The 23,604-nt window shown below is 46.1% G+C and overlaps 1 protein-coding gene and 1 pseudogene across 1 annotated transcript; both read right to left on the bottom strand.

The window, feature by feature from the left end:
* Positions 1 to 2,447: 2,447 nt before the first annotated feature.
* On the bottom strand, positions 2,448 to 13,263 carry URAD (ureidoimidazoline (2-oxo-4-hydroxy-4-carboxy-5-) decarboxylase). Its single transcript, XM_072795652.1, has 2 exons — positions 13,000 to 13,263; positions 2,448 to 3,657 (listed from the first exon to the last, which is right to left on the bottom strand). Exons 1-2 carry the CDS (start codon positions 13,181 to 13,183, stop codon positions 3,311 to 3,313), a joined length of 531 nt encoding a protein of 176 aa, XP_072651753.1. The 5' UTR covers positions 13,184 to 13,263; the 3' UTR covers positions 2,448 to 3,310.
* Positions 13,264 to 21,402: 8,139 nt separating this feature from the next.
* LOC140615773 (dynein light chain roadblock-type 1 pseudogene) lies at positions 21,403 to 22,875 on the bottom strand (annotated as a pseudogene).
* Positions 22,876 to 23,604: the final 729 nt, after the last annotated feature.

The following is a 23,604-nucleotide window of genomic DNA, read 5'->3' as shown; positions in this document are numbered from 1 at the left end:
AGAAGGTATCCATCCACTCCTGTCCAACAGTAAATACTTTTTGAAAAGAGCTATTTTTTTTAAATTTTTATTTATTTATGATAGTCACACACAGAGAGAGAGAGAGGCAGAGACACAGGCAGAGGGAGAAGCAGGCTCCATGCACCGGGAGCCCGATGTGGGATTCGATCCCGGGTCTCCAGGATCGCGCCCTGGGCCAAAGGCAGGTGCCAAACCGCTGCGCCACCCAGGGATCCCGAAAAGAGCTATTTTTGAATTGGAACTGATATCCTAAGGCTGATCCCTGGAAATGTGTGAAATTTAAGATGAGTAAAGAAATTTATGTAAAGAAATTGTGTTGTCTTTGCCCCCCCTTCCCTTACTTCCCAGGACAGTGTCCGTGTACATCTTTTGGACACCTAGACCAAAAAGCTGGCTTCTTTGGGCAAATAAAAGGAGGCCCCCCATTCAGCTTCTTGATTACACACGTGAATACCAAGCTCGAATTGGGCTCGTGAATTCCTAGCGGGAGCGCTCTCGGGTCTTTTTTGCTCCTGTTTGCTCCGAGCACCAGCTGGGTTGGGCTTGGCCGTTTTAAGAGGGAAGTGAAATGTGGCGAGAGAGTCCCCCCCCCCCCCCCCCCCCCCGGGAAACAGGTGTGCTTGGAAGGCCTGAAGGGCTAGGGAAACTGAATTCAGCTCCCGTCTTTCCACTATTTTTAGTATTGCTATTGTGGGCTGTGTGTGTGTGTGTGTGTGTGTGTGTGTGTGTGTTTTAACGAATTAGTATGTAAAGTATTAAATTATCCACCTTAGAATCCGTGCCAACCACTTCTGGGACCCCAGATACTCGCTGGGCGCTCAGGCCACCACATCGCCTTGGCCGGTGCACACAGAGGACCCAGACTGTCGCCGCCCGTCTCCGCGGTCCAGGTTTGTCTCCCGCATGCGGCGCACCGGAGCGCGGAAAGGAGAAACATCTCTGCCAGGCCATGGCCAGCAGGAGCCCAGGGCGCGTTGCTGTGTGAGCCAAGATGTGGCCACAGAAAACTGCCCTCCCAGTCCTTGGCAGCCACAGGTGACCCTCCTGCGAAAGAACTGCCTCCGCCTCTTTGCTCCTACTGGAGAAAAAAGCAGGAGCTGCCAGTGGTTTTTGCCAGGGCCTCTAGCCAGCCCGGCGCCCAGGACCCGCGTCCTGCGCCTGCCCGTGAGGCTACAAGAACTCAGGAGCCTTGGGAAGAGGCAGTGCTCGGCCAGTTCTTCCTCCCCTTCCACGTCCCAGCTCCTGTGAGGGGGCGGATCCAGCGCCTTCCCCCACCTTACCTCCTCCTGCAGAAATAAACAATTTTGGACAAGCTTTGAAATGTAACTGTGACTGAGGACACCCAGGTCGTGCCTGAGAGGTCCAGATCTCCTGTACGCTCAGTCTAAAATTACAGCTGGAAGTCTTCCCTGGGAAAGCCTGGCTATCTTAGGTTGAGCACATTTACACGGAGGGTCCAGACTCTGCAATGGGGGCTCATTTAGCTCAGCTGGACTCATCCTAGGGTTGGACAGGGTCGCTTGAATATAGTAGATCAATGTGAGTCTCAGGCCCAGCCTGTGGCACTTGTATCCCGGGCCGGAAAACTGAGTCAAGCAGCGGATTTCTCGTGTGTGTCAGTAAAAGCCCCAAGTTACCCGGGCTAAAGTGAATGGGGGAGTGTCTAGCCCCAGGCCTGATGAGGCCCACCCTGGCCTTGGGGTCTTAGAGCACAGGAACCGAGTCTTCAATGTGCCTTTGTAGTGTGCACCTGGTCTTCTTGCATCCCGAGGAAGCATCTGGCACAGGCCCAGGCAGAGGAGGCCCTGGCATTAGTCTACAGGGATGTTGGTAGCCACAGCTCACTTCCCTGGCACTCCACCTGGCCCTTCACCCGCTTCTGGCCTTCTCCCTTACCACTAGCACAGAATGCCTGTGAGGTGGGAATGGGATGGAGATTCCTTGATTAAAATACCTGGTGTGGCCAGAGTGTGAATCCAGCCTCCAACCCAAGGCATGCTTTTTAGGAAAACAAGGTTTTCTTGCTGCTTGTTGCTGCTGCTACTCTGGATCTGGGTTGGTCACTAATAGAGATTCCAATCTTCAAAATGGCCAGATTCTGCCTTCACCTCTTCCCGTTTTGTATCGAGGAGGATGAATGTGGCTTGTTTCTCCTCTGCCACCAGAAACTTAAGGAGGACCCTTTAGGACCTGAACGATAGACCTTCCAGTGTGGGGGGATGACAGAGAGCGTGTGTGATGAGCTCCTTCTGCATGAGTGGGCATTCTGGCCCTCAGTGCAGACAGCTCTGGAACCCCAGAATGGCCTTAGGCCAGAAGGATTTCAATGTGCGCCATTTCCCCCTATTACCTGCTTTATCAGCGAGGTGGAAGGTGGTTCTCATCTTCACCTGGGGAGGCCAGGATACCCAGCAGTACTCAGTGAGTATTATTAAATTATTATTTATTTCATTTTTAACTTTTTAATGATCTAATGCCCCCCCCGGGGGGGGGGACGACAGCCTGGAGTTCTGACAATCCAACTCTAAAGGCCCGATCTCTGGGAGAGTCCCAAGGTGAGGGGCGACCTGTTGGAGGGTCCCAGAGGCCGCCGGCTCCCGACTTTCAGGCTCGTCCACCTTGGAGACACCCCCACTCCCTACCCTCTCTCAAGAGCGACTAAGGCAGCTACTCCGCCTGCCCCCACGACGCCTCCCCAACGTTGGCCCACCTCGAGGCTCCCTCCCGCCCAGCGACCCCCACCCGCGGCTTCCCCGCCTGGGGAGGATCCAAACCAGTACTTTGCTTTTCTCGCTCGGGCTCCGGCTCCCGTAGGCGCCCCAGAATGAGAAAACTACGTCTTCTCACATGTAAAGGTCGGGCACAGCAAATGAGGTGGGAGAAGAAAAAACAGACAAACCGCAGTGGCATAAAAAGATTCCTTTTCTGAAAAGAAAAAAAAAAAAAAGGATTCCTTTTCTGGCCTTTTTTTTTTTTTTTTTTTTTGCTTTGCAGCCGGGCTTAGCAGGAGAGGATGCGGAGCCAGAGAGGCGAGCTGGATGCGGGCTTTGGAATCCACAACGGCTGGTGGCGTCAACGGGCCGCAAAAGGAGTGAAGAATTGAAGCTGGATAAACCGGGGGCAGACACGAACCTGTGTATTTGGCAAAGCGTGTGCATGTGGGTGGATGGACAAAAGGGCACGATGGCCCCAGTCCTCCCCTCCCTTTGTGCGCGTGGGGACGCCGTTCCGGGCCTGCGCCCCTCGCTCCCAGCGCGTGCGACCGGCGCGGGGGCCGGGCCCGCGGCCGCTACGGTCGGGCCGGGGGGGCGCCCAGGAGGTCGGCGAGTCGCAGGTGGCCGATCTGCTTCACCTCGGCCAGGGCGGTGCGCAGCTCCTGCGCGGGCGGACAGCGCAGCCGGCGCGCCAGCTCGCGGGGCACGGCCGCCCGGTGGCTCCGACGCGCGGCGAGCACGAAGGGGAAGCCGAAGCGCGCGCGGTACTGCGCGTTGAGCTCCGCCAGCCGGAGCCGCTCGTCCGCGTCCAGGCTCGTCAGGCCCGCGCCGCTCTGCTCCCGCCGAGACTCGGCGCTGAGCGTGCCCTGCTGCAGCTCGCGGCCCGCCAGGTCCGGGTGGCAGCGCAGGATGCCCTCTCGGCCTGCGGGGAAGCACAGACGGCGGCGGGACTCGTCAGCGCGCCCGGGGAGGGCGCAGGGCCGCGCGCCCTCCCGCCCCGCCCGGGGAGGCCTCCAGGGGGCGGCGGGGGTGCCCACTGCCCTCGCCCTCCGGCCCAGCTTCGGCGGCCTCGGCCTGGACCCAGGGGCGGGGCGGGAAGTGACAAGTTTGTCCTTTGAGACCTTGGGGCAAGAAGAGCGGAGGGGAGAGGCCGCTGGGCCTCGGAATTTACGACTTGCTCGGGAGGGAGCAGGGACGCGATAAGGAGACCGAGCGTTTCGTATCTTTTCAAAGTCCTTTGCTCTCAAGGGGGCTTTGATGTCGGAGAGGGCCGGACGCGAGGGCCTGAAGACTTCCTGCAAAAGCCACGGAATGGGTTTCGTTCTGTTCCGTAGGAGAGGGGCGGGGAGGGGAGGGGAGGGGAGGGGCGGGGGGCGGGGGAGAACATCCACGGGGCTTGCCAAATAAATGTCCAGGATTTTGTGATCCTAAGTGTGAGTTTTGCGCTTCTGGAATCAAGCATCCGAAGAGCCGTCCAGATGATTAACTGCAAAGAAACCCATTTCCAGCAGGAATTCCACAGCCCTTTAAAGGAAAGTGGCTTTCCTCCTTTTAGGAAAGAAGCACCCACTCACCACCCACCCTGTCTGAGATTCATTCCCCTGCTCCAACAAGTAGGTTCCAAAGACATCACGGAGAATAACTTGGAGTTTTCCTGGAAGGTAACCTCTCAATCTCCCAGGCCTAAAATTGGAACCCCCTGGTGTGATACCTGAGATTTTAAATCCTAACCCAAGGAGTTTCCCTGAGCCCTGGCCAACCATTTTGCTTAGCTCTCTAAAGAGAGAATTCAAATCCTCAAGACTGGGCAAGATTTCAGATATGGTAAGCAGACTGCCGTAATCTGTACAATGAGGGTAATGACACCTGACTTGCTGAGTAGCTGTGAGGATTAGAGACAATTCATTTCCCTAAAACACAGTGCCTAATGTCAGCAAACATCCAATAAACAGCCATTATTATTAGTCGTTGTAAACATTGTAACTGGACTGTGGTGCAGCTGGGAGCATCCGACTGTGGCCCTGGGAATAGTCAGGAGCTCTGTTGGAAAGGGACATCATTTAAAATCTGCTTTAGTTATAACATAAACCTCCCAGCATTCAAACCTTGTAGTTTCTGCCCAATTAAAGGATGTTGGGGATGGTACCATCTAATGCATAGACCGTGGCTGGGGGAGGGGGGTGAACAAGGGGGTAGGGTGGGTGAACATCTAAATTTAAGAGAGTTGGGGAGCCCCCGTGGCTCAGTGGTTTAGCACCACCTTCAGCCGGGGGGGGGGGGTGCATCCTGGAGGTCCGGGATCGAGTCTCATATCGGGCTCCCTGCTTGGAGCCTGCTTCTCCCTCTGCCTGTGTCTCTGCCTCTCTCTCCTTCCATGTGTCTCATGAATAAATAAATAAAATCTTAAAAAAAATAAATTTAAGAGAGCATTCAAGTGGGGCGCCTGGCTGGCTCAGTGATTGAGCGCCTGCGGTTCGGCTCAGGTCTGGATCCCAGGGTCCTGGGGTAGAGTCCCACATCAGGCTCCCTACAGGGAGCCTGCTTCTCCCTCTGCCTGTGTCTCTGCCTCTTTCTTTCGGTGTCTCTCATGAATAAATAAATAAGTAAAATCTTTTAAAAAAGAGAGAGTATTCAGTGAAGGTTCGGTTTAGATTAGGTGACCTGCCCAAAGTCACTTAGCTTGTAGCTCAAATGACAGGCAACTTGGGGGAACTGGCTGCTCTTCGAGGGTTAAGGAGTGCTTAGTTAAACGAAACTCGTGTCACCAATTCTTCCACCTGTGTAACACATTATTTTAGATCCCCTCTCATGTGCATGTCCCTGGGGCGTTGGAAACACTAGGTGATTCTTTTCCTGCGGCTGGTCAGGGTGGGTGAAAATGAAGGTGCTGAATTCCCTACCTGCACTCCCCTCCAACCCCTGGCCCTGGAGGCTGGCGGTGCCCCGGAGCCCCTACCACACCAAATCTATTCCGCACCCACGCGCACAAGCCCTGGGCCCTCAAACAGCTGGCTGGGGAATGGGGAAACCGAGTCCTGGGCGACTCTACAGGTCTGGACAGAGGGCTCACCTTGGCGCCTCCTCCTTGCATATTCAGGTTTTCAAAGCGATCTGTAGGCAAGGGGGGCTCAGACCGGTCTTCTCAAAGACTCCCTCTCTCTCAGCTTCCCTTCCCCCCTTGTTTCTTATTCTCTAGAGGCCCAGCTTGAGCTTAGGGGAAGTAGTAAGCTATTGGTGGGTGGCGCTGGGGGGGAGGGTTGGGGGGGTGTCCATCCCCCTAGGGCCCCCAGCAGACTCCTCTAGTTGACTGCAGAGCAGGAAGGCCATGGTGCCCAGCGCTGGTCCCACGTGTGCCAGACCTGCCTTGTTCCTCCTTGCTTTTGCACCTCACTTCCCACTCCCCTGGGTTCATCTCCCCTCTTGAAAACACCGCCTGGGGTTAATGTTTGCCCAGGATTGAGCCCTCGTTTTACTCTGTTTGTGGGGAGGAGAGAAGGAAGAGGAGAGAAGGGAGGCCCAGAGAAGGGCAGAGCAAAGAAAAGAAGAACACACACACACACACACACACACACACACACAGCTACAAATAAAAAGAAAAGTGCAGGGAGCCTGTTACAGGATGGTGGCTCAGAAAAAATAGAACCTGATCCCACCTGTCTGGCCAAAAACGCCCTCTTTATTGCCCCACACCACTGACCCCATGAGTATTACCAGGGGTGGCACTGAACCAGCCCCACTCGGGTGCAGCGCTAGCTAGGTCAGTGGAGGGACCTGCGGTTCACAGGACCACTTCAATGCTGTCTATTCTTCAGTCTTTCCTAAAATCCTACTGCCTGTGCCATTGGTATGACACATGTAGGGATGTAGGTGTAGATGCGTATTATTTGCTCTGACGACAAGTCATGAATCTTTGCATCCAGGAGAGTTCCTGGCACAGAGCTGACACTCTATCTCAACAGGAGAACAGGACAGACAACAGTGGCCACTGCAGAGTGGGCGATTGGCAAGAACCCTATTACAGCCCACCAGCCTCTTCTTTTCTTTGCTCAGTAGGAACTAGTGCGTTCTCCTGCATGGCACAATGGATCATGTGTCCCTTCTGTTGTGCTCTTGAAGCCAGCCCCTCTTTTCATCTCAAGACTACAGTTTCAAGCAGCCATTTCTCCCCCTACTCCCTGCACTCCTTTATCCTCATCAACACACAAACATGTCTTAGAATCACTCATCCCGTCGGCAAAATTAACACCCACTTTGATTCCCTCTTTTCTCTACTTTCTCCCTATATCTCTGCTCCTGCTTACAGCAAACTCCTCAAAGGAGTTGTCTACTTGGTGTTGCCTCCTTCCTCACCTCTATTTCAGGTTTGCTCTATCAAGATTTCAGCCCCACCTACCACACCTGTGTGCACTCATCAAAGTCATGGATGATGTTCATCAGATGTCTTGCCCAAGCCCAATGACCAGTGCTCTGTCGTCTTCTTCTTCAACCTCTTGAGAGAATGTCACATGGTTGTTCCTCTCCCCCTCTTAAAAGATGACCATCACTTGCATCCTTTCTCCACTGTTTCTTGCTTTGCCAGATCACTAACACTGAAGTACCCGGGGACTCAGTACTTACAACTCTTCCCTTCTCTATTTACACTGATGCCCAGATGTTCTCATTGGGTCCCATGTCTTTAAATGCCATCAGTTTTTTTTGGGGGGGGGGGAGTTGCTGGTTTTTAAAGATTTTATCTATTTATTTGATAGAGAGGGACAGAATGAGGGGGGAGGGGCAAACAGAGAGAGAGAGAGAGAGAGAGAGAGAGAGAGAAGCAGACTCCCCGCTGAGCAGGGAGCCCTGATGCAGGAATGCCGTCAGTTTTTTGTGGACACCAAGATCCAGTTCAGCCTACAGTTTTCCACTGAGTTCCTTTGTTATGGTCCATATGGACACCAATATTTTCTTTTTTCTTTTTTTTTAATTTTTATTTATTTATGATAGTCACAGAGAGAGAGAGAGAGAGAGAGAGGCAGAGACACAGGCAGAGGGAGAAGCAGGCTCCATGCACCGGGAGCCCGACGTGGGACTTGATCCCGGGTCTCCAGGATCGTGCCCTGGGCCAAAGGCAGGCGCTAAACCGCTGCGCCACCCAGGGATCCCATGGACACCAATATTTTCATTTGGGTGATTACTAGGCACCTCAGACTTAACAAACTCCCATCTTGTCCTCTCAATTCTAAAGTTTTCCTCATCGTAGAAAATAGCACCACTACCCATCTAGTTACTCAGACTAAAAATTTAGGAGTTACCCTTAATTTTTCTTTGTTTTTGACCTTCCTTCCCCCCAAATCCATCCAAAAAACCTGTTGAGGGGCTCCTAGGCAGTAGACTCTGTTAAGCCTCCAACTCTCAGGGTCATGAGATCCAGCCAGAAGTTAGGCTCTACACTCATCCAGGAGTGTGCTTGAGACTCTTTGCCTCTCTCTTTGCCCTTCCCCCACCTCTCTCTCAAAAATAAATAAATAAATCTCTTTTTTGAAATAAATAAATCTTTTAAAAAAATCTGTTGAATCTAACTCTAACATGTATTCTGAGAATCCAGTCGCATCTCTCCATCTCTCCTGCTCCAACCTTAGTCCAAATGAGCATCTGCCCTCACTATTACCACTACCACAGTCCCTCTACCTGACCTCTCTTTCCTTATATCTTTATATTTCACTATTCTCTGTGTACCGGGGCTTCCTGGTACAATTCCCAAATGCCAAAAATCTCAGGTTCCTTTTCTTAGATGGCTTTCTTCTAGATCTTAGACTGCTTTCTTCTCATCTTTTGGTTTTAAACGCAAATGTCACTTCCTAAGAAAGACCTCTTTGATTACATATTTTCTTCCAATAGTTTCTAGGACCTGAGATTATCCCATTTATTTATGTTAATCCTGTCTCTTTTGACTAGAATGTAAACTCATTGAAGGTAGGCATTTGTCTTGCTCTTTGCTCTATCCTCAATGCCTGCTACAATTCCTGGGGCATAGTGGACACTTGACCAACACGTCACTCTTAGAAAGGAGTGCTACATGTTTTTTGATTGAACACATTTTAATAGCCTCTTTTAAATACCTTATAGTCTCCAGTTCAGGGAATTATTAGTATTTTTTAAATTTATTCAACAACTATGTTCTGAAACAAGTAGTAAATAGTAAATTATGGCACTATCCAATTCTGAAATGTCACAAGGAGATGCGTGGGGGTGTTTTTGCTCTTTGATTTTTATTTTATTATTTTTTTAAAAAATATTTTATTTATTTATTCTTGAGAGACACACAGAGAGAGGCAGAGACATAGGCAGAGGGAGAAGCAGGCTCCCTGAGGGGAGACCTATGCGGGACTCCATCCCAGGACCTTGGGATCATGGCATGAGCCCAAGGCAGACGCTCAACCACTGAGCCACCCACGTGCTCCTGCTCTTTGATTTTTAACACAAATCGGTACTGAATTGGTTGATTATTGGCTGTGTGTGTGTGTGTTTGTGTGTGTGTGTTTGTGTGTGTGTGTCTTCCCTTTACTTTTGCTGAGTTCCTTGCCCGGAAGTCGGAAACCGATTGGGTCAAAAGGGTATTTTGCTAATTAGTGCTGGAGTTGAATATTAATCCTAGACTGCCACCTACTGACCAATAGTCATCATAGCGCAACAGAACTGGATTGTCACCCTTGGTTTACTCTAGAAACAAGATTTTGTTTTTTGCTAATGGTAGAGGGTTTTCTTAGATCATGTATAAAACAAATCCTTGATCAGGTAGGTCACTATCCTGAACTTTTCTTTAAGGTGTCTTTTAGTCTTAGAAATCAGAGACTTCATGACACCCAGTTTGTTCCCAACCATGCAAAGATTAAAGCTAGACTATTCAGTGAATCCCATTTTATTTGCTCATTTAAACAACCAAACAGGGATCCCTGGGTGGCGCAGCGGTTTAGCGCCTGCCTTTGGCCCAGGGCGCGATCCTGGAGACCGGGATCGAGTCCCACATCGGGCTCCCGGTGCATGGAGCCTGCTTCTCCCTCTGCCTGTGTCTCTGCCTCTCTCTCTCTCTCTCTCTCTCTCTCTCTCTGTGACTATCATAAATAAATTAAAAAATTTAAAAAAATGTTTAAACAACCAAACAGGGCAGCCCCGTGGCTCAGCGGTTTAGCGCCACCTTCAGCCCAGGGCCTGATCCTGGAGACCTGGGATCAAGTCCCACATCCGGCTCCCTGCATGGAGCCTGCTTCTCCCTCTGCCGGTGTCTCTGCCTGTCTCTCTCTCTCTCTCTCTCATGAATAAATAAATAAAATCTTTCAAAATAAATAAACAAGCAAACATAGGATCTGGGACACCAGGCACTACACTAATTGAGTAAATTAGTGAATGAATAGATGAAACCCCCTAGAAACTGTTTCTAGACTGTTCTGATTCTCTAAAAATGTTTCAAAAGCTGTTGGGTTGACTACCAGGGTTTTGAATCCCAGTTCTGCCACTTTCAAGCTGTGTGCTCTTAATCAAGTCATTTAATCTTTCTGTGCCTCAGTTTTTCATTTGTAAAATAGGTATAATATTTGTTTTATAAGATTATTATAAGGATTAAATGATTTGTCAAATGTAAATTGCTGAAAAAAGTGCCTGAAACACACCAGTAGTAACAGTTAAATACATGTTAGCTATTGCTATTATTAGTGGCATGTGTAACATCATCTTCATCATAGTTGTTGTGTTAGTTTGAAGGGATTAGATATAGTGTAACCACCCATACAGCACTGAAGCTTTGCTCCCAGCTGCCTAAGAGACTGTGGACAGAAAAGTAGGTTCCACCCACAGGGAGGTTCCTGTACGGAACAGTGTCTAGTGCAGAAGCAAACAACCCCTCAACTTTTTGTCCCACTAACCTGCCATTAAAGATACTCCAGGGGGGATCCCTGGGTGGCACAGCGGTTTAGCGCGCCTGCCTTCGGCCCAGGGCGTGATCCTGGAGACCCGGGATCAAATCCCACGTCGGGCTCCCGGTGCATGGAGCCTGCTCCTCCCTCTGCCTGTGTCTCTGCCTCTCTCTCTCTCTCTCTCTGTGACTATCATAAATTAAAAAAATAATAAAGATACTCCAGGTAAAACGTGTGGGGAATAGATACTAGAATCCATCATTTTTCAAAATCATTTTATGATCTCATCTTCTAAATCATTCAATTCTTATTAAGTCCTAGTATCCTATCTACCGAGTGATGTGGGGTTCTGACATGGGCCAGAATACTGAGTTAGGAGAGTTCCCTAACTGAGTTAGGAGAAGGATCAAGCACAAGCCTCAGGATGGAGGTATTGAATGCCAATCCCCAAATCCCACTTTGCTCAGGGTTGTGATGGATTTAACCTTCTTTTAAGATTTATTTATTTATTATGAGAATAAACATGTGAGAGAGGGAGAGACATAGGTAGAAGGGGAAGCAGGATACTTGTGGGGAGCCCAATGTGGAACTCAATCCAGGACCCCAGGATCACACCCTGACCTGAAGGCAGACGCTCAACCACTGAACCACCCAGGCATCCCTGATTAGATTTAACCTCAACTAGACCTTAACTAACCTTCACTAGAACCTCTGCTCAAGCTAATTGGAGTGCCTACTGGTGGGAAAGAAGACAGAAATAGGGAAGTTTTAATTTTGTGATCTAAGTTCCTGGCACAGTGAACCCTAAATAAATGTTGAATAACTGGATAAACCAGTGATGACTAGATTTAAACTATCCATGCAATACCTTCCTTTCCCAGCCCCACCACCCCTCAGCTATTGAGATAGACGACGGGATTCTCCCTTTTTTTTTTAAAACTTGATATAGAAAATATGCCATTCATAAGGCATTCATACCCTTTAAAGATCCTTTCCCCTTTGGCCTAGAAAGCTTTCATCTGACCTGCATTTTCCTGGCAGACATTTTGAACATGGGCTCTGGTGGCTCCTTGCTCTTTCCAGCTCACTCTGCAGGCTGAGGCCTACAAGGGGAGCCCCTTTGCTCATCAAGCGGGGCTGACCATTCCTGGGAGTCATCAGTCACAAGGCTGTGCAGCCCCACTATTCCCTAAGCCCAGTGGCAGAGCTCAGAAAGGCCCCAGAAGTAGGCGACTGCCAACACGGTCCCGACATTTCTGTCACTTTGATTTTATAACACTCTGCTCCCTTCTTGCCTAAAATAATTAAAATGAATTCCTTATTTGGGAGACATTCATCTGACAATCAGAAAGAATTCCAAATGTCAAACTCTGGACAGATAAGCAAGAGTCTGTTTGTTGGCCTCGTAATGGAGAAAAGAGTGGCACTTCTTCCCCCCGCAACACACACACCAGATCTCTGTGGAAAGCCCCTCTCTGAAGGCAGCCCTGGCCCCTCACCTCCCTTCAGGCTTTTCTGAAGATATCAGGACAGCCCAGGAAGCAGCTCTGACTCTAACCTTCAGTGTCTGAATCCTTGTGAGGCTGTGAGTCACTTGGGGTTAGACTAAACCTCCAACTCCACCTCTCATCACCCCACACCCACAAGTGTCTCTTTTTCTCTCTCTACCCAGAGGAAATCAGCAATTTCTTTCCCTTTCTCCAGGGGAATTCCTTCAGATTTTTGTCTTTTCCCCTTCACTCCCTCAGGGAGTTGCTGATCTGAAAGTTTACTTTCCTCAGCAGTCCAGTCCTGACTGGCCCTTTCTGGTAAAAATGTCAGCCATTTGCTCTTTCCCTTGGGCTCCTGAGATATTCTGATACCGTGATGTCTCCTCTCTTGCATACGGGACATTCCCAAAGTGAACATACTTGGCTAAGAGAAGGTGGGCCCTTAGCCTGATCCTTGGCTTCTGAGCGGCTGTGAGGCCTGAGGAGACGAGTGCCTGTTTCTCTTTCTTCCTGACTTCATAGCTTTACTATTTAACAGTCACTTTACCTGAGCCACCATATGTCTCTTTAAAAATATATATATATTTTTTTTTAGGTAGGGTCCATACCCAGTGTAGAGCCCAATAAGGAGCTTGAACTCACGACTCTGAGATCAAAGCCTGAGCTGAGACCAACATACGTCTTGAATTCTACTTTTGGCCTAACACCCTGCAAGTGTCTGACTCCCATTAATTACATCTGAGGAAATTAAACCTTACAATAAAAATTTCCAGTTGGTATATCAATGATAAGCAGCTAGGCTAAAATCTTTAAAAGCATTTTGATGAGCATATTTGAAATCCCTTTGGAGAGACTCTCAGCGTCTCATGCTGAAGCCTTCCTTACCTGACTGGGGAAGGGCATCAATGAAGTCAAAAAAATGCTTCTCTAAATCTTCCAAGTTGGAGAATGGACGCTGGGACCAAACAGCAGCCGCGATCAGAGGACATCTCTCAATGACGTTCCCAAACACATCCACAAATTCTCCAAAGTCCATGGAGTTGACCTTCTCAATGTCCATTGCTTGCATTCACCCGGAGGCAGCGGAATGTCAGCTCCCCTCTCGAAAGTGAGCGAAGCTGACTCTACTCACCAGCTTATATTTGCTGAAGGCACAATCTGTTTTCTTTTTTTTTATGCAACATCAGCTTGGCATGTTTTGAATGCCTCTGGCAGAAGTAGATCCACAATACTTGTGTAATGAGCAAACACAGGCTTAAAGTTCTAATCCAGGGAGTGGAGATGTCTACGTGGGAAATGTTTCCCAACAAACCGTTCCTGCAAAATCGGGACGGACCCTATTTCTCTGTGGGCATTGAAGCCAGAGAGACTTCTGGTGTCATTAACATTTTATGTCAGTGGTATCCCAGGAAGTTTTCTCTGGTAGCTCCAAGACAGGTCACAAGTCCACCCACATGGAATTTGATTTCTCATCTGCTGTTGCTGGAGAGGTGGTCAGGTGGTGTGTTTTGCCCTTTCTCTGTATTGCAGATGCTTAACACAATAGGTACTTCATAAATGCTCATTACACAGGATATGGTGTCTAAGAAATAATTCTACCCTGTTCTCAATTGTCTCCCAAATACCATTATGTGTAATTTTCTTCCTGAATCTATATACACCTATCTGAAGTCACCTTGCTTATTATATTTACGTCTTTGCATATCATCTATCAGCCCTAATTCCATGAGCCTGGAGACCTGTGTCTTGTTTGCTTCTGCGTCCTGGGTGTCTAGAACCGTGCCCACGGTAGGCACCCAATAAACACCATGCAGTGAATTAGTTGACCGAATGACCACATAGATTAAATCTATCACCCTAATACCTTTCATGTACACTCAAAACAAAAAGTATTGTGGAAGATAAAGTCAAAGAAAAGGAAAGGTTAAAATTTTAAAATAAAGAAATCACTGCTGTTTCCCTTTAGAAAAAAAATGCAAACTTATTTCTAAACGCCACACTAGCTACGTGTTTGCCTCCATCTGAGTCAAAACTCAAAGGTAGCACAACCACATTAGCGTTAGTAAGTCAGTTACATTTGTCACTGTGGTTTATGAGAGGCGGGTGACAGCAATGCCCTTGACAATCTATCAGCAAGCACAGATTTTGTCCTACCTCTGTTTGTAGACATTTGCCAGTCAAGGTCCCTTATGACTACCTGGCCCAAAAGGTCATGGTTGACAGAGTGGCCAAGACTTCATCTCTCGAAAAGAAGCTGATAAAACTTGCTTTTCAAGGAAGTCAATCCAATGCCAGAAGTACCACCGTTACTGGATTGTCTTTGCATGTGAAGGAAAATATGTAAGATTAACACGTATATATCATGTACCTATGTACATGTGAAAGCACATTGAATCTTGTAGTGTGTACACAGTTTGGGACAGTAGAACACAGTGTGAAGAGCACAAACCCTGGTTAGTTCTGATCCTGGCTCTGCCACTATGATCCAACACTTGAAGAAGTATTGAACTTTCTGTTCTTCAGTTTCGTCTCTAAAATGAGGATAATAATGTATTTACCTTGTGGGATTTTGTGAAAGATAAGTAACTCTACAGACATACCTAAAATAGCTCCTTTACAGAGCACTACAGAGGTGTGGGCTAATATTTTCTGTGTCACTCTCAGAACCACAGAACTTTCTCCTTTTTCCTTTCTGCCATTGGAGTCTATTCTTGCCCATGCAGGCTTTACCGGGGATGCAGTTAACAGCCCAATATCCATTTCTTCCCTTCCTCCTAGAGGGCCCCACCACCCTGAGCCTTGACTCACTCTAGTGTGACCTGTGCAGTGTCTGCAACGTCCAAATAAGACTGTGGGTAGACAAGCCTGAGGGAGAGTCTGGCTGGATCCCCACCACTGGTCTGTCCAGGTTCCCCAGGCTTATTACCACCCTCTTCCCCAGACTCTGGGAAAAGAAAGGAGAACAGGAGCCAAGAGGAAGATCGTCCTGGGTCCATGGTTCATGTCCCTCACCTCTATAGCATGACCCCTTACTATTTCCTGTTTTATCTCTCTCTGCACACTGAGGGTCTCCTACCCCCCACAAAGGAGCTCCTGCCTGGGGCTTGGAGCCTGGAGGTTCTCCATTCCTCTGAGAGCAGCAGGAGATAGACATCTGAATTTCTAAGTAGAGACTCCTTCCGCTCATGGCAATGCTGATACACAAGGGTAGGAAGGACCTCCCTAATGATATTACTACCTTTTTGGCACAGATCAGAGATAGACTCTTTTCTTTTACTATATCTAATGTGTAATAATGGAACTACAAATAACTTACTAACATATGAACCTTCAAGGCACAAAAAAATTGGGGTACCCGGGTGGCTCAGTGGTTGAGCATCTGCCTTTGGCTCAAGTCATGATCCCGGGGTCCTGGGATCAAGTCCCACACTCCCCCCGCAGGGAGCTTGCTTCTCCCTCTGCCTATGTCTCTGCCTTTCTTTCTGTGTCTCTCATGAATAAATAAATTTTAAAATCTTAAAAAAAAAGACAAACAAAAATTAAGGAATCATATAGTTGCAGACCTAGAAAAAATATTGATAACAACAACAAAATACAAATTACTAATGTGGAACTCAGCAGCTCATGCCACTAGGCTTAGCTCAGCACTCTGGGCTTCACGTCTGTTGACTCTCACCAATCAAATTAATCGAAGAAATGACAGATGGTCAGAAGGTAAAGTAATTGTCAGCCAAGCAAAAAACTAATTTATTGAATAGTACACCACATAGAGGAGAGTTGCGGGATACACAAATTATGTATCAATAAAGCATTTTTAAAAGTGAAATGATATAAAGATGTAGCCTCATGATTTGTGTGACCATACCAGATAGAATTCTTATGTTCTGGTTGCTGAATATATTATATTTGATTTTCTTATAATTTTTCTCTTAAGAGACTTTTAGCTGAACATGGGGAATTTTTTTCTTTATGTAGGTAGGCTCCATGCCCAGTGTGGAGCCCAAACATGGGGCTTGAACTCACAACCCTGAGATTAAGATCTGGATGGTTAATCAACTGAGCCACCTAGGTGCCCCAACATAAAGAAAATTCTTCAATTGGCACAAATTTTTTTCTTTCTTTCTTTCTTTCTTTCTTTCTTTCTTTCTTTCTTTCTTTCTTTCTTCTTTCTTTCTTTTCTTTCTTTTTCTTTCTTTGAAATATTGATACATCTGCTTCTTTCAACTAGGAGCCCTTAACATGTCATGAATGGAGCTTTCACGGGAGTGTTTTCCTAATAAGATGCCAGATAAACAGATTGTTTTCCTTCATATACATTTTTAATATGAGGCTGATTGGGAGTCGGAACTCCTATAATCTTGCCGTTACCAGACTACTTTCATTAGCTGAGGACTGAGCAAGAAGCACTGACAGGAGCCCAGACCTTGGGTGTGGCTGTGAGGAGGCCAAGGGTGTGGTTCCAGGCCAGGGCCACACTTAGGACCTGTTTAGTGTGTCTAAAGTGACTTCACCTTCCTAAACCTTGGTTTCATCGCCTGTCAGACTGCCCAGAACAACCTCCAACTTCACAATGTATTCAATGGGACGATACATGTGAAGCCATTAGCACAGTCTGCAATGCAGTATATTATCAATAAATGTCACCATACAGAGTTTATCAAAGGTTTGTTTTATAAGCTAGTTACAAAATGACCAATACTGGATGATTTTACCCATATGAGGTACCTAGAATAGTCAGATTCATAGAAACTGAAAGTAGAATGGTGGCTGTCAGCGGCGGAGGCAGAGGGAGTAGAGTGAATGTTTTGTTTTGTTTAAGGATTTCATTTATTTATTCATGAGAGATACACACAGAGACACAGAGACATAGGCAGAGGGAGAAACAGGCTTCCTGCGAGGAGCCCACGCAGGACTCGATCCTGGGATCCCAGGATCACGACCCGAGCCAAAGGCAGAAGCTCAACCACTGAGCCACCCAGACCACCTGAGAGTGAGTCTTTAATAGGACAGAGTTTCAGTTTACAAAGATGAAAATTTTCATCTGGAGATGGATGGTGGTGATGGTTACACAACACTGTGAGTGTATTCAATGCCATTGAGCTGTGCACTTAAAAATGGTTAAAATGGCAAATTGTACCCGCACATATGTTATATACATTTTACCACAAAAAAATTCATCAAGCCTTTTATGCCCCAGTAAGATAATTTGGAATTTAATACATGTTAGACTCCTAGGAGCTATAAAGATGTGTTTTTAGGTGATAACTACCCCCCCCTTTCTTTCTGCCACCAAGGGTACTGGTGGCATAGCAGAAGCAAGTGTGAACACTGATCCATCATTTGTTTTTGACAAAAACGATAGTGGGAGTGGCAGCGGAGTTCGGATACGTGTGTTACTGGGAAAGTCATTCATGAAGAGCTGAGGGGAGAGAAGGAAGATGAGGAAGAAACACAAGTGGCAGAGGGGGTGAAGGAGACACAAGACAGATAATCACAGGCCTGGAACTCTGATAAGAGGTCACCCAGGATATCTTCCTGCTGCAGGCCAAACACCCCTAGCTGTTTTCCTGACTCCAAAAGATCTCTGGGAAACAGACACTTTGTTTTCTTTTCTTAAAGATTTTATTTATTTATTCTAGTGAGAGCATGAGCGGTGGGGGGTGGCAGTAGAGGGAAAGAGAGAGGGAGAAACAGACTTCCCACTGAGCGGGGAGTGGGGGGGCCAGGGGGACTCGATCCTGGGACACCCCTATCATGACTGAACCACAGGTAGATGCTTAACCGACTGAGCCACCCAGGTGCCCCTACTCATTGTTTTCAACAGGAATCCAGTCTAGGCTCATGCAACACTAAGCACAGAAGGTGCTCCCAGAAGAATAAATTCAAAAGTCAATCCCCTATGCAGATAAATGTACTGAGTAGAATCAAATGGTAAAAACCAGGTTCTAAGAAGAGGGCATAGACTGCTCTGTCAATGGTGGGAATGTGATAAATAATGTGCATTAAATGCACAATCTTTATCACAGTCAAGAAATAACTGAATACTAAATAAATAAATGTGAGTGATCTGTGTAGAGGGTTATTCTTCCTTCTGATCAATAGATTGGCCTTTTCTGGGACGCCTGGGTGGCTCAGCAGTTGACTGCCTGCCTTTGGCCCAAGGTGTGATCCTGGAGTCCTAGGATCAAGTCCCACATGGGGCTCCCCGCAGGGAGCCTGCTTCTCCTCCCTCTGCCTGTGTCTCGGCCTCTCTCTGTGTCTTTTGTGAATGAATAAATAAAATATTTAAAAAAAAAAAGATTGGCCTTTTCTTTATTCTGTTAAAACTTGCCTTTTCAGAGGCAGGCTGTAGGAATGAGGTCGCGCCCAATGGACGGGATTAATTAAAATAAAGTCCTAGGGCGCCACCTACTGGTCGGTGGGAGGGGGCTGTGTGCGCAGGAGTAGGACCGTCTCTAAAATCAGGGCTGGTAAATTGTGTTCTTCCAAGTGTTAAAATGTGTAGTTTGGGCTGCCTGGCTGGCTCAGTCAGAAGAGCCTGCAACTCTTGATCTCGGGGTTGTGAATTCAAGCTCCACGTTGAGTGTAGAGGTTACATATAAAAATTACTTCTCCCTACGGTATGCAGTGGAGTGGTACTTCAGTAGAGGGGTTTGTCTTCTAGCCAAGGAGGGTCTTTGACTCAAGCTTGGCTAGTAAACTTCTTGATCTGGAACTTTGTACCTGGACTGGATTCACGCAAGGATGAAAAAGAGAGTGGGAACTCATTAGTCTCACAATACCAGCCTCTGACAAAAGTGACAACCAGTTTCCATTTCCTAGATCCCTGGAGCTGCATTGGCCCTTTTTCTCATGCAAACCTTGGTCTCTGGCCGTTCTGTTAGAACTGTGAACCATCCAGTCTCCTTTCTGTAAATCCTGTTGCTGGGAACCCAAATCTGCCTCCAGTGCTCACAGCCAAGACCCTTGGCACACACACCTGCACTGATTTGCAGTCTCCTCTCCCAAATTGAGTATTTCATCTGCTTTGCCTTCTCTAGAAAATCGTCTCTGTTTTGGTTGAATGATTCATCTTCATTTGTATATTATTCCATTGTGTTAACAGGAACTGAGGAAGTAGAGTCTCAGGCATTTGGTAAGCCCTCTTGAAGTACTTGACCAAAGATATTGGTGATCAGGGACGCCTGGGTGGCTCAGCCATTGAGCGGCTGCCTTTGGCTCAGGGCGGGATTCTGGTCTGGGGGTTGAGTCCTGCACTGGGCTCCCTGCAGGGAGCCTGCTTTTCCCTCTGCCTATGTCATTGCCTCTCTTTCTGTGTCTCTCATGAGTAAATAAATAAATAAAATCTTAAAAAAAAAAAAAAGATGTTGGCGATCATAGGGAGGAGAAGAAAAGCAAGTTAACGTTAATAGGAATGTTCTCCTTTTCCTTCTGCTGAACTCATTTTTGTCAGACCCACATATATTCTGAATGTGACTTCACTGGAGGGAACCAAATAAATTCATTTATACACAGAATCACTGACACAGTACTCCCCTTGCTGATGTAATATCAAAGGAAGCAAAGAATACAATTTCCTTGAAAACCAATATTCTCTTATTCGTGAGCTTTATAAAAGTGGCATCATATTCGGTATAGACTTCCAGTTTCTCCTTTCTTTTAAAATAAAGTCAACATCATGCTTCTAAGATTCACTCATGGTGTTACATGGATTTTAAGTTCTTTCATTTCAATGATGTGTGAGGTGAATATACAATTATTACTATTTACTCATTTTCACACTGATGATATTTAAAGCTTTTTGGGTTGGATCGGATAATGGGTTCCCAGGTGTTCATTAATACTCTTTTACTTTAACATAACTTTTGTAAATGCCAAATGTTATATTTAAAAGGCAATATTCTCTGAGGAAAGAAAGCATTTAAAAACCTTATTGGGGGAAACAAAATTAGACTCTAATTAAGCCCAGCTCTTACCACAGATCCAGTTTTCATTTGGATCAGGTTGTGTCTCTGACATAACTATACTTTTTTTTTTTTTTTTTTTTTTTTTTTTTTTTTAAGATTTTATTTTTGGAGCGCCTGGCTGGCTCAGACCCTCCTTGGCTAGAAGACAAACCCTTCTACTGAAGTCCCACTCCACTGCATACCGTAGGAAGAAGTAATGCTTCAAATCACAGTGCTGTTACTGTAAGAAATGGGAATTGATGCTGGATGGCCAAAGAAACACATGATCACTATAACAGAGCCCTTAAAAATAATACAACAAAAATTTAAAAATAGAATTACCATTTGATTTAGCAATCCTACTTCTCTACAAAAGCATACAAAAATATACAAAAAAAAACTGAAAGCAAGTTCTAAAAAGAGGTATTTGTATCTGCATGTTCATAGCAGCATTATTCACAATAGGCAAGAGGGGGGAGCAAACTAAATGCTCATCAATGGATAAATGAATAAACAATATATATACATACTGTGAAATATTATTCAGCATTTTTTAAAAAAGGGAATATAAACTGTAGCATATCACAACATGGATGAACCATGAGGGCATTATGCTAAGTGAAATAAGTCTCAAAAAGACAAATATTGTATAATTCCACTTACATGAGGTAGTCAAATTGATAGAGATAGTAGGTAGAATGATGGTTACCAGGGCTCAAGGGAGGGACAAAGGGGAGTTATTGTTTGGTGGGGACAAAGTTTCAGATTTACAAGATGAAAAAGCTCTGGAGATTGGTTGCACAACAATGTGAATATCCTGAAGGCTACTGAACTGTACACTTAAAATGGGTAAGATGATAAGTTTTGTATGATGTGTTGGTTTTTTTTTTTACCACAATTAAAAATAAATAAATAAATAAATAAATAAATAAGATAAAATAATAGTTGAACCCAAGAATAACCACAAGATAAATGTTAACAGGGGCTTGGAGACCACAAGTTAAATTAAGTTTCAATTTCTCCATAAAAAAATTAATATCATATTAGTACCTACTTCATAAAGCAGTTGTGAAAATTAAATGAGAGAATACCTATATCATTCTTAACACAATGCTTAACTCACCACAAGTGCCTCACAAACATGTATAGTTGGGAAAGTCCTCACACATGGCTAAGAACAAAAACACATTTGACAATATGGTTAGTGTGTAATCCCACTTATGAAAAAAACAAAGACTTCTGTGTGTGGGGTGCTGTGTTTATGTAAATTCATGTAACATAAGTACTTAAGAATATTTATTTATTTATTTATTTATTTATTTATTTATTAGCATTTTAGTTATTTTTAGTTCAAGAAAAACAGACTTTTCCAAGGGTGACAAAGTGAACTGAAGGTCAGATGGAAGGAAGCAGGGTGTGTGGGCTGCTCAAGGCTCTTGCTCCAAAATCTGGAGGCGAGGAAGAAGGTCCTAAGAATTCAAGAATTCTTAGAATTCTAGATGACTGGACAACAGAGGGATGACTTTGATGACTTTGGGCACTGGATCAGTCTAAGTAGGCTCTAAGGTGATTTCCACCTGCCAGTTGGTTGACATGATTAATATTATCACTCTTAGGGGCTATTGCATTAAGGAATTCCTACACAGGAAGCCAAGAGAGTGGCTTATTCAGTTGGATCCTGAATCACAATCAGGAAATAGTTTTTATCTGGTGCAATCATAATTTCATTTTTCTTGGAGCGAATTTGAAGGAAAGTGAGGTCATTCTGGGGGTCAATTTCACGTACGGTGCTCCAGGCCTTCAAGATGAAGTTGTGCATGAGGTTGGCATACTGTGTAGTAGTGGGATTGTCCATGGTGCTCTTGATGGGAATGCCTTCTGTGTTCACCACCATGATGACCTGTACTCTCTTCTGGCTCTGAAGTCGCTTCAATGTCTCCTCCACCTCTGCCATTTCCAATCGATCCAGTAGCTCCATGACGCCAGCACTTAGTCCAGGCCTGGGACCTTTCCCAGAATATTTATTTTTTAGAGATTTTATTTATTTATTCATGAGAGACACAGGAGAGAGGCAGAGATTCAGGCAGAGGGAGAAGCAGGCTCCCTGTTGGGAGCCCGATGTAGGACTTGATACCAGAACCCCAGGATCACGCCGAGTCGAAGGCAGATGCTCAACCACTGAGCCATCCAGGTGTCCCACTTAAGTATATTTAAACAAGAAGATAGGAGAAATATACCTGAAACTTTAACAACATTTCCTCTGAAGAAGCAATTTGGGATTTGGGTTGGGTACATAAAGGGGAAATTTCACTTATTACTATAAGTAAAAATTTAAAACTCTTTCAATCTTTTAACACCAAGCATATTTTACACTTTAGCTTGAGTAGGTAAAATAATAATTGAATATATGTATTTTGTGTGTCCTGACTGTATACACAAATAGGAATTAGACTTACAACTTGGAATAAATTGTTATCTATTTACAAATTTCTAAAAATCCGAGTGAAAAGACATAATCCTTAAAATCAGAGGACCAGCCTCAGCTGAGTTCACAATCAGAGGGAGATGTGGCTGCAGAAAAATGACTGGAGAGACGCAACATTGTTGGCTACACAGATGGAAAAAGGGGACCACCAGCCAAGGAATTCCAGCAGCCTCTAGAAGTTGGAACAGGCGAGGAAACAGATTCTCCGCTGGAACCTCCAGAAAGGAATGCCACCCTGAATTTTAGCCCAGAAGGACATTTGCTGAACTGCTCGCCTATAGAACTGTGAGATAATACATTTCTGTTGCTTAAAAAAAAAAATCCAAGTGAAAATAAAGAATGTTTATATTACAAGCCAGCTGGGTGGTATGGACAAGGAGGCTACAGATTTCATATATATTTTTTTTTATTTATTTATGACAGTCACACACAGAGAGAGAGAGAGAGAGAGAGAGGCAGAGACACAGGCAGAGGGAGAAGCAGGCTCCATGCACCGGGAGCCCGACGTGGGATTCGATCCTGGGTCTCCAGGATCGCGCCCTGGGCCAAAGGCAGGCGCCAAACCGCGGAGGCTGCAGATTTCAATGGAGGAAGCCAGCACTAGAGGCTGGTGGAGCTAAGAAAGACCTGCAGTGTAAGATAGAGCTCCGGCCACGAAGCAAGGGCTTACTTAAATAGAAAGAAGCATCCCAGGAAGGTGGAGGGTGAAGAAAAGAACCACTGGAGGTGGGGATGCCCAAGACGTACCCACTGAACACCAGTAGACGGTTTTGGCAACAGAGACAGATGGTGTTATGTAGTCTGATGCTGAGAAATGCAGGGGAGCCCAGTCGTGGTGGGCATGGATGCTGGCAAGAGAATTTGGCTTTAGCTGATAGACACCGAGAGTCACCGGATGTGCTCCAGCCAGAAGTGCTATGTCCACAGCAATACTTTAGAAGACAAATCTATCTGTGGCCAGAGAAAACGTTGGATGGCCCAGAGACTGGGAGAAGAGGTTAGGTAAAGAATGGGTTTGTATAATCTAAGTGAGGTTATGGTGCCCTGGTCTCAAGTAAA

The sequence above is a fragment of the Canis lupus genome, chromosome 24 (genome assembly GCF_048164855.1).
Source record: "Canis lupus baileyi chromosome 24, mCanLup2.hap1, whole genome shotgun sequence".
NCBI lineage: Eukaryota > Metazoa > Chordata > Mammalia > Carnivora > Canidae > Canis > Canis lupus.
The sequence above is the reverse complement of the archived record's forward strand: the minus strand, read 5'-3'. Positions and strand labels throughout refer to the sequence as shown.

Coding starts and splice junctions, on each gene's coding strand:
- URAD (XM_072795652.1), bottom strand. CDS start 13,183: ATGCAAGCAATGGACATTGAGAAGGTCAACTCCATGGACTTTGGAGAA. Junction 3,658..12,999: donor TGATGCCCTTCCCCAGTCAG/GTAAGGAAGGCT, acceptor GCTTCCCCGCAG/GCCGAGAGGGCATCCTGCGC.